The sequence below is a fragment of the Glycine max genome, chromosome 1, assembly GCF_000004515.6.
Source record: "Glycine max cultivar Williams 82 chromosome 1, Glycine_max_v4.0, whole genome shotgun sequence".
NCBI classification, from domain to species: Eukaryota; Viridiplantae; Streptophyta; class Magnoliopsida; order Fabales; family Fabaceae; genus Glycine; species Glycine max.
Genome location: NC_016088.4, coordinates 10174593 through 10185664, shown reverse-complemented (window position 1 = coordinate 10185664; position 11072 = coordinate 10174593). Strand labels below are relative to the sequence as shown.

Sequence of the window (11072 nt, the reverse complement as noted above, 5' to 3'; positions counted from 1 at the left end):
TGTATTTAAGTGATTGATGATCACTATGAATGACAAATTCCTTGGAAACAAGGTAATGTTCCCAAGTTTGGAGGGCTCTTATTAAGGCATAATGCTCTTTATCATAGGTGGGGTAGTTGAGGGTGGAACTATGAATTTTTTCACTAAAATAAGCAATAGGGTGCCCACCTTGTAACAATACAACTCCAACTCCCACTCCAGAGGCATCACATTCTAGCTCAAAAGTTTTAGAAAAGTCAGAAAGAGCTAGAACAGGTGCCTTAGTAAGCTTTTCCTTGAGCAAAGCAAAGGCTTGCTCTTGTTTTTCACCCGAGGTAAATACCACATTCTTCTTCACCAGCTCATTGAGAGGTGATGCAATTGTAGATAAATTAGGAACGAACCTTCTATAGAAGCTTGCTAACCCATGGAAGCTCCTAATATCTCCCACACTTTTTGGGGTGGGCCATTCTTGGATGGCCTTGATTTTCTCAGGGTCCACTTGGACCCCATTTCTACCAACTACAAATCCTAGGAAAACTATATTATCTACACAAAAAGTTCACTTCTCTATATTTGCATAGACCAACAACACTGGGACAACACATGGGCTTAGGCTCTCTTGGACCCAGCCCTTCTCCAACAATTCTTTAACCTGAGTCTCTATCTCCTTAGTCTCCTGAGAGGGTTAGTCCTATAGGCTAGCCTATTAGGAAGGCTTGCTCCTGGGACTAAATCTATTTGGTGTTCTATTCCCCTTAAAGGAGGTAGCCCAGGGGGTATCTCTTTGGGAAATATATCACCAAATTCATGTAAGAATTCTTGGACCTTTGGGGGTAAGGTCTCAAATGTAGGAATTGTCACAGTGCTAAGGGATGTTTCTTTTGATAGGAGAAGGTAGAAAGACTGTTTAAGAAGGAGTGCTCTTTTAACATCACCTTTTATTGCAAAATGATTTTCCTTCTTAACAATCTTCTTGGAGGAATCCTCTTCCTCTTTTTCCTTCCCCTAGGCCTTTGAAGACAAGGCCTTATTATCCTTCTTTTTCTTTTGTTTTTCTAGTTTTTCTTCCTCATCCCTCTTATCTTTCATAGTTAGTTGATATTTGGCCACCTGTGAAGGTGTTTGAGGATGCAACACAAATTTAGTGCCAGGATGGGTGAGGGTAATCTCATTAGTTAGGCCATTGTAAATGATCTTCCAATCAAATTTCCACGGCCTTCTTAAAAGAACATGTCCTGCCTCCATGGGAACTATATCACAATTAACTTGATCCTTGTATGTCCCAATGGAGAAAGGTAACTTCACTTGTTGGTTAACTATCATTTCCCCTTGCTCATTGAGCCATTGAAGTTTATAAGGTTTTGGGTGGGGAATGATAGTGAGGTTCAACTTGGAAACAAATCTTGTGTCACAACAATTGCAACAAGATCCACTATCCACAATGAGAGAACAAGTTTTATCTAAATTTTTGCATCTTGTATGAAAGATGTTCTCTCTTTGGGATTGAGATAGATCACAAGATTGACCTCCAAGGAGCCTTCTAACCATTAAGAGGTCACCTTCTTCATGGGGGTAGATTTCCTCACTAGACTCTTCACCCCTTACTTCATCTTCACTTCCACTAGAGGAAGGGCAAGAAGTAGTCTCCTCTTAACTACTATAAATGTCTTGACCCCTCATGATCATGGTTTTCTTTGTGGGGCATTGAGAGGCAATGTGACCTCTCCCAAGACATTTAAAGCATTTAATGTTGCTAGTCCTTTCTTGGCAACTAGTCTTAGGGGTGTATTTCTCTATGGTCTTACCCTTATCTTCCTTGGGTATTGAAGATGCAGCCCCTAAAATTCCATGAACTTGGTCCTTCCTTGGATAAGAGTGAGAGCCATAAGATTTTGAAGAAGGCTTTCTTCTAAGTTGTTTCTCCACTCTTATACAAAGTTGGACTAGCTCATCTAGGTCCCTATATGGAAGGAGTTCAACCTTGTCCCTCACTTCCATATTAAGCCCACTAAGGAACCTAGTTATGCCAGTTCTTTCCTCCTCCCTAAGTCCAGCTCTTAAAAAGAGTAGTTCCATTTGTTGTCTATATTATTCAACACTCATACTCCCTTGTCTAAGCCTTTGGAGCTTGTCCATAAGCTCCCTTTCAAGTAGGAGGGAATGTGACTCTTCCTAAGGGCACTCTTAAGATCATTCCAATACTCTACTGGAGGATCCCCATAAATCCTTCGTTCCCCAACAAGGGAAGTCCACCAATAGAAGGCATATCCTTGAAAGCTAAGGGTATCCAATGGAACTTTTCTCTGTTCGCTAATATGATGGCAAGCAAAGAGTTGTTCAACCTTCATTTCCCAATCTAAGTAGACCTCAACATTATCTTTTTCATGGAAATATGGGAGGCTAATGTTAACCTCTTGAGGCCTTCTTTCCATTTCTCTTCTTTGGGACTGATGTTTAGTATGTGAACTATGGCGCCCTCTATAATAGTCGCTAAGTTCTTCACTTAAACTCTTGCAAGAGTCATGACTACTATAGGAGGCATGTTTTTCTCTTTTCATTTCTTTCATTATTTTTCTTCTTTCTTCCTCTCTTATTTTCTCTCTTTCATCTCGACTTATTTCTTCCACTCTTTTTTTACCTTTTTCTTTTCTCTCTTGTTTTTCTTTCCATAACGTAAGGGATCTCAACTCATTTAATATCTTATACAAGGGGTCCTTAGGAGTAGAACCCTCACCATTAACACTAGATGAAGAATGAAGACTCATGTTGGTTCCTAAGTTATGGTTCTTTCTTGTTGGGGGTTTAAAAACAAAAGGTAAAAGAAACTATGGTTGAAACTAGCCAAAATAAACACTAAAAGAGGTGTGAAAGATAAGGTAAAAACTAATTGGTAAAAGGCAAGCTATCTAGGCAGTTTGACAATGAAGGGTAAAGGAAACAAACTATGAAAGTAAGCAAGAAATGCAAACTAGGCGAATCCTAAGAGTGTTTGGATGACCTCATTTAAGGTTCCTAACAAAACACTCACTATCCTAAGGGAAAATTGCCTAGAATTATTACACACAAATGAAAGTAGGGTGACCTATTGGAGGCTCCCAACTTACTTCCAATGAAAGGCCTTTTTGTTACAAAGTTTGAAAGCAAAGAAAATTGCCAATTACAAATTACAAAAAAAAAAGTCCTCAATTTTGGTGGCTATTCTCTCTTTTGTGTTTCACTCAATTTGGAGTGCTTCTTATTCCAATAGCTCTTAAGGTAGTTGGCCCCTTGCTTCTTGACTCCAATTCTTCAAGCGATGACACCAATCCTCCTTTCCAATTCCCTATATGGCAACTCACAAGCAAGGACACAAAGAGACAAGCAATAATCAAAGACCAAAAAAAATAAATGAAAGCTAAACCAATAGAGTTTCAACAAGACAAATTTTCAAGGATTATTCAACCATTAAAGCAATGAAAAGCACACAAAAGCAAGCTAGGACTCAAAGAGAAACCTAGAATGGCTCTAAAGTAGAGTAGAAAAACTTAAAAAAAAAGACTCAAGAAACATCAAGTTTTGGAACTTGTTTTCACAATAATTTTCAATTGAAATTTCAGAACTAGGATTGGTATAAAATAGGCACCAATTTTAGAACAAATTTTGAGCCAAAACAACAAACACATGTCCCTTTCACTTTTTTTTCCTGGACACTGATTTTTCTGCCTATTTGTCTGATTTTTCTTATTTTTTTCCTTTTATCCAAATCGCTTGGTTATTTTTTTATAATTTTGGTCCAGGTGTCTAGAAAATTCAATAAAAATTTCAGCTCAAAAGACGTAGTGACCAATTCCCAGTAATTTATACAACTTCGTATGTTCAAGCTGCCAGCACCAACGATTTCAACCTAGAAATCAAAAGTAGTGTTTATGTTGCTTAAGGCTTGGATAGTTACAATTTGTGTTTGCTTATGCTCAATTATCTTGAATAACACAATTCAAGAGAGCTTAAGACTTATTTGATTCACAAATCCAGCCACAACTCAGCACCACAACCCAACTTCATCATAGGCATCATGTAGGAAACTTATATAAAAAAAAAAAAAGAGTTCAACAACAAGACTACTTCTAGGAATTGATTTAGAACATGTTATGAACTAAATAACATGCATGAATTAGACTAAAAATTCAAAAGATAGACTAAGAATGACAAGAATACATGAATAAATGTATCTAGAATTCAATCAACAAAATAAAAATTCAACACAAACTTAGAACATAATGTGACAATTACTATGACTAAACATGACTAAGATAACATGGATTAAGTGATTCACACTTAGATTTTTGTGGTTTTTTCTAATCAATATTTTGGAAGAAGATTTAGATCTAAGGTTTAGTACAAGAATATTATGAATGAAAAATGATAGAACCTAAAATCAACACAAAAACATGATTCAAGAGTAGATCTACAAAGTTTGAACCATAGAAATGCAAGAACAAGTGTAGATCTAAGATTTAATCGGTTTGTTTTTTTGAATCTACTCTAAACAGCACCAAACCACAAGACAATGGACGATATACATGGAGAATAAGATGAAGAACAAGGAATTAAAGAGAATTCACCGAACAAAAAGATAGAGGAAGCAAAAGAACATCACCTAGATGAAGATGCTCTTGAAACCACATGATGTAAGCTCCATTGGAGCTTGAAGGCCTATGATCTTCTTCATCAATTGATTCCTTTGCTTCCTTGAAGATGAATGGCAGCGGAATGGAGAAGGAAGAGAGAGAGGAGATGCCACTTCAAGGAGAAGATGAGTCTAGAAGAAGCTCACCACCATAGGAGGCCATGGATATGAGCTTGGAAGAAGAAGGAGATGAATGAAGGGAGAGGAAGAGAAGAGCACGAAATTTTGTTCTCTAAAAGAGTTCTGAAATCTGAAGTTTAATTTTCAAATGATCAAAGTTGAAAAGATGCACACACGTGACCTCTATTTATAGCCTAAGTGTCACACAAAATTGGAGGGAAATTTGATTTTCAATTCAAATTTCACTTGAATTTGTGGAGCCAAACTTTGGAGGCAAAATTTCACTAATTATGATTAGTGAATTTTAGTTATGGTTCGGCCCACTAATCCAAGATCAATTCCAAGATTCTCCACTAAGTTTGCTTAGGTGTCATGAGGCATGTAAAGCATGAAGGACATGCACCAAGTGTGACTATATGATGTGGCAATGGGGTGTAGTAAGCAAATGCTCACCTCCCCCTCTAAAATTTAATTGGATTGGGCTTCTACCAATTCAATTAAATTTATTTCCCAACACACACATCAAATATTCACTTAGTGCATGTAAAATTACAAAACTACCCCTGATACAAAAACTAGTCTAGGTGCCCTAAAATACAAGGGCTGAAAAATCCTATATTTCTAGGGTACCCTACCTACATTATGGAGTCCTAAATACAAGGACCAAATATAATGACATCCTAGTCTAATATGTACAAAGATAATTGGACCCAACCTTCATCCGTGGGCTCAGAAATCTACCTTGAGGTTCATGAGAATCCTAGGGCCTTCTTCAGCAGCTTTAGCCCAATCCTCTTGGAGCCTCTTGCTCATGGCTCTAGTGAATGGTCCCTTCCTAGGGAGGATTGCATCAACATTTTTCTAACTAAGAATCCCGGACTGGCATACTAGTAATAAGTATTTTTCTAACTTTGCCTTGTTTACATGCATTGTCCTCTTGTGAATATAACCACTAAGTCAATAGGAATATGAGCTGAACAACAAAGAATAGAAATTACTTCATTTGTATCATATAGCTGAGAGCCAAGAAGGGTCAGTCAAGGCAGCTTTGGTAATGGTAGACTTTGGTTGAAGATGAGCAAGAAGAAGAGTACGATTGATTTTGGGATTAATGATACCAGACTTAGCACAAGTGCACATAGGATTGACATTTGGAGGTCTGTCCAATGAAGGACATGATAGAGTTGTAGTTGTCTTTCTTAATAAAAAGAAGCAACTCCATACAACAAGGTCATGGGATTTTATTGGCTTTCCACTACAAGCAAATAGAGCACCAGCTTAAAGCGATGTCATCATTGAAGTACTTGACTCTGGAATTTGGCCAAAATCTAAGAGCTTCAATGACAAAGGATTCAGTCCACCACCTAGTAAAGGGAAGGGCACCTACCAAACTTCTAAAAATTTCACATGCAATAGGTATAGTCCACATACACAATTACACATAGATAACATTCAAAATATTTAGAGGCACACAAAAATGTACCCTATTACTAACAAATATTGCTATGTTTTTGTAGTAAAATCATTGGAGCTAAGATTTACAAAGCTGGTGGATTTTTTAGTGATGATGATCCAAAATCTGTGAGGGATATAGATGGTCATGGCACTCATGTAGCATCAACAGCATCTGGGAACCCAGTTAGCATGTTAGGCCTTGGCAGGGAACACCAAGAGGTGCCACGACAAAAGCACGCATTGTTGTGTATAAAGTGTGTTGGTTTGATGGTTGTTCTGATGCAGACATACTTGCTGCATTTGATGATGCAATTGCAGATGGGGTTGACATAATAACAGTTTCTCTTGGAGGGTTCAGTGATGAAAACTTCTTTAGAGATGTAATAGCCATTGGAGCATTTCATGCTATGAAAAATGGAGTATTGACAGTAATTTCAGCAGGAAACGATGGTCCAAGACCTTCCTCCCTATCCAACTTTTCGCCTTGGTCAATTATTGTGGCTGCTAGTACCATATATGACTATATATGTATTTTCAAGTGTATTCAAACCACTCATCTCTCATGGTTAGGTTGGCATACAAAACAGAATCGACCAATATTTCATTCAAAACCAGTATTTAAAGAAATAATAAGAGACAATGAAAGGAGAATAAAGATCGAATGCTATCCCTTCGAAGTAAAATCTGAGAATCATTTAAATTCGTCGAAACTGTGTTGAAAAAATTGTATATATCCCATCTTCTGAGACATAACCTACATGAGCAAGGTTTTCCTAAGGTACTCTATCATCTCTAAAGCCACATAATTGGGCAGCTCTACAGCATAAATTACAATCAATGGCCCATGACTCCTTGTTGACAACTGTGAGGGTTTTGTGATTTCCTGAACCATGCAACAACTCAAGGAAGAAGTGCTTCGACAATTCGAAAGAGGGTTGCTATGTCCTTTTCTTACTCAAGGTTCAGTAAATCACTAGAAGCCACTGACAATAACAGTTATCTTTGGGAGTTACAATGTTACATTGTTTGAATTGTTACAACTATCAAAAGTTGAAAAGAAAACTTACAAAATCAAAAGTGCCAAATGGAACAACGAACTCGCAAACCCACGAACTCACGAACCCACCAACCAAGAGCCAAGACTATGTCTAAAACCTATGAAACAACGAACTCATGAACCCGATGTTAACATTCTAAAGGGACAAAGGTTAAAGCAACATGAAGGTTTGAGCACCCACGTACCTAAATCGCGGTAGTGACTAACCCGAACTCGTGAAGCAGCACACGAACCTCAATGATAGGTTGAGTGAGGAAGAGAGACGGGTCTTTCGAGCCTGAGCGATGAGGAAGAAAGGGAGAAAGGATTTTGGTAACTTATCGCATGGGGGGAAAATGGATTTTGGGGTTTTAACTTATGGATAACACAACATCGGTTTCTTTAACAAAACCAATGTTAAGATATTAAACTTAACATCAGTTTTTCAGTAACCGATGTTAACATCAACTAGTTAATATCGGTTTTTCCAAAACCGATGTTAATTAAGTCAACTTATTTATGAAAATGTCACCGTGTTTTTCTTAACATCGATTTTTTAAAAAATTGATGTTAATCTTACGATGTTAAATCAATGAATTGTAGTAGTGGTACATTTATGAATTTAAATTTGCAAGTATAAAATTCCTTAGTAGAGTAATTGGACATATATGAAATTATCATCAAAATTCTAAAGCTTAAAATTGTGAGTAAAGATATATTGTGCTACCAACCCTACTATTTTTGGGAAATGTATTTATACTCTTTAAAATGCCTAAAAAAATAGCAGTTGAATCCTAGTTAAAATAAAATATTATAAATCACCACAACATAATGGTTCATGCAAACCAACCTCAAAATTTCCCAATTGGTTCATAGCCTACATTTGTTGTGGAAAACTATACTTAATTTTGTGTGGAGAAAATGTTTTCGATTTCAAGCTACACACGTGTATGATTAGAAACTAAAACTCCTTAGAAATGTTATTGTCTTCAACTAAAAAATTAATCTATTTATTAAACTATAACCTCAAATCCATCAACTTTTAACCACTTGTTTAATTTTAGCTTAACAAAAAACACCGTTGAATCAAAATTAACTTTTCTAAAAGTGAATATTGTCTCAAAAATAGGAATCTCACTTGTTCTATATTTCTTATAAATTGCAATTGCAATCACCTATTCACCTAAGAAACAAATCCAAAAAGAAAAAGAAAACTAGTAATATGGCTTCAAGAACTATATGTTTTACCATTCAAGTGACTCTTGTAGTAGCTTTTCTAACAACAAAGGTTGTTTTATCTGATGACACTGTGCCAATTCCCGCGAACAAAGCACAATTAGGTGAATGGTATAATACTAATGTGGGGCCTTTAGATCAAAGAAAGAGCACCATGGACCCAGCATTGGTGACTGCTGAAGAAGGCGCTAAGGTTGTAAAGGTGATGCAAGATGGCAGTGGGGAATTCAAGACCATCACTGATGCCATTAAAAGTATACCTAGTGGGAACACTAAGCGTGTAATTATTTACATTGGAGCTGGAAATTATAATGAGAAAATCAAAATTGAGAAGACAAAGCCTTTTGTCACCTTGTATGGGGTACCAGAGAAAATGCCAAACTTGACTTTTGGGGGCACTGCACAACAATATGGCACTGTTGATAGTGCTACATTGATTGTTGAATCAGATTATTTTGTGGCAGCTAACATCATGATCTCGGTTTGTATACAATCTTCCTCCAAAGTCTTGTTAATTAAATGATGCAAACTTATCTTTTGGGTTTGCATTTTTCTTATCATGTTTTTTGTTTGTGGTTTGTGAATTTGACTGTATAGAACACTGCACCGAGACCTGATCCAAAAACGCCAGGAGGTCAAGCAGTGGCATTGCGTATTTCGGGTGACAAAGCAGCATTTTATAATTGCAAGATGTATGGATTCCAGGACACAATTTGCGATGATAGGAATAGACATTTTTTCAAAGACTGCTTAATTCAAGGCACCATGGATTATATTTTTGGAAGTGGGAAGTCACTATATGTGGTATCTAAAATTTCGTGAATTGTAATATTTGTATATTTCAATTTATTTGTGATATACTAAATATAATTGTAATAGGTATTGAGGATTTATTTTATGATGTAGAGTACTGAGTTAAGAACGCTTGGCGACAATGGGATTACTGTTATAGTGGCACAAGCAAGGAAAAGCGAGACAGAGGACAATGCCTACTCATTTGTACATTGTGACGTTACTGGAACTGGGACTGGCACTTTCTTGGGGAGAGCATGGATGTCTCATCCTAGAGTGGTCTTTGCATACAGCAACATGAGTGACATTGTAAATAAATTAGGGTGGAGTAACAACAATCACCCTGAACATGACAAGTAACTTTCTAATTTAACTCTTCATGACCAATTTTACATAAATGTGTATTTATGATGCATTACACACAATACTTGTCATCTTTTCATTTTATAAACTTTTAAACTAGATTTGGTGTCATACTAATCAATACAATACATGACTACTTATAGAACTGTTCGTTTTGGAGAGTATCAGAACTCGGGACCTGGTGCAGACCCCAAAGGGCGTGCTACTATAACTAAGCAACTAAGTGAAACGGAGGTCAAACCTTACATAACACTTGCGATGATTGAAGGCTCCAAATGGCTACTTCCTCCTCCAACTCCCAGGGTTTAATTAATTACCACATTTTTGTCTGGCTTGAGGAATAATGCACCCCATGTTTTAGTGGATGGTGAATTAGAAAATGGTATTCCAATTCAATACTAGATTGCTCGAGTTGTTGAGTTTTGGTGTCTTGTAATTTATTTGCTTTAGTCTTGGCATTTTAAAATTAAGTGAGATCCTTGTAAATTTGGATTAAGTGAGTTTTGGTGTTCATGTGCACTATGATAACACCTTTGTTAAAAATAATTGGAAATTTATTATTGTTCTAGCTTCAAGCTTTTAAAAGGACATAATGTAGTCAATATATGTCCCTGTAAATTCATGAAAATGGGAAATGTATTTTAATTTATTTAATTTTATATAAAATAGATGATTTGTATTGTGGATATAGCTTAAATTATTGAAATAGATACAAATGATTTGGATGGTAATTATAACAAGTTTAAAATATAATAAAGATACTAACATGATGTATTAGTTTAGCTAAAAGTATATAAAGTGGGAGGTGAAAACTTTGGTTGACATTTTTCAAGCTTGTTATATGTCTTATATGTGACCACCCTATTTCGTTAAAAATAAAGTATAAAAGTTAAGAAAAAAACAGAAAAAAATATAAAAACATTTTTAAAAAAGTAAAAAAAAGTAAAAAAGCTAAAAGCTCTTTTTTCTATATTTAGTTTTATATAATCCAATTCTATTTCTTTTGAGTCTTTTATGACTCAGTTCTAAAATTAGATTAAAAAAGAATAAAAATAATAATAACAAATTTCGAAAAGATTTTCATATTAATTAGACTTTGCATGATTGAAGGTTCCAAATGGTTACTTCCTCCTTCAACTCCTAAAGTCTAATTAATTATGACGTCGTATTTCTATGTGGCGTGAGGAGTGACAATGCATCCCTTATTTTAGTGGATGGTGAATTAAGAAAACGGTATTCCAATTAAACACTAGCTTGCTCATGTGGAGTTTTGGTGTCTTATAATTTAATTGTTTGAGTCTTAGCATTTTAAAATTAAGTGAGATCCTTTTAAATTTAGAGTAGTCAATACAAACGTGGTGTATTTAGACGTTCATGCATACAGTCGTAAGATCCTTGGTAAAAATGATTAGAAGCTTGAGA

General features: G+C 35.9%; 1 protein-coding gene across 1 annotated transcript; it reads left to right on the top strand.

Moving 5' to 3' along the window:
• Positions 1-8450: 8450 nt before the first annotated feature.
• Positions 8451-10278, top strand: LOC100813174 (pectinesterase PPME1). The gene is made up of 4 exons (XM_003516449.3): positions 8451-8976; positions 9093-9299; positions 9402-9643; positions 9794-10278. Exons 1-4 carry the CDS (start codon positions 8482-8484, stop codon positions 9957-9959), a joined length of 1110 nt encoding a protein of 369 aa, XP_003516497.1. The 5' UTR covers positions 8451-8481; the 3' UTR covers positions 9960-10278.
• Positions 10279-11072: the final 794 nt, after the last annotated feature.

What these genes read in the sequence shown, in the direction of transcription:
- LOC100813174 (XM_003516449.3), top strand. Translation starts at nt 8,482, where the DNA reads ATGGCTTCAAGAACTATATGTTTTACCATTCAAGTGACTCTTGTAGTA. An exon ending in CAGCTAACATCATGATCTCG is followed by an intron (nt 8,977 to 9,092) that starts GTTTGTATACAA and finishes TTGACTGTATAG; the next exon opens with AACACTGCACCGAGACCTGA. An exon ending in AATCACCCTGAACATGACAA is followed by an intron (nt 9,644 to 9,793) that starts GTAACTTTCTAA and finishes GACTACTTATAG; the next exon opens with AACTGTTCGTTTTGGAGAGT.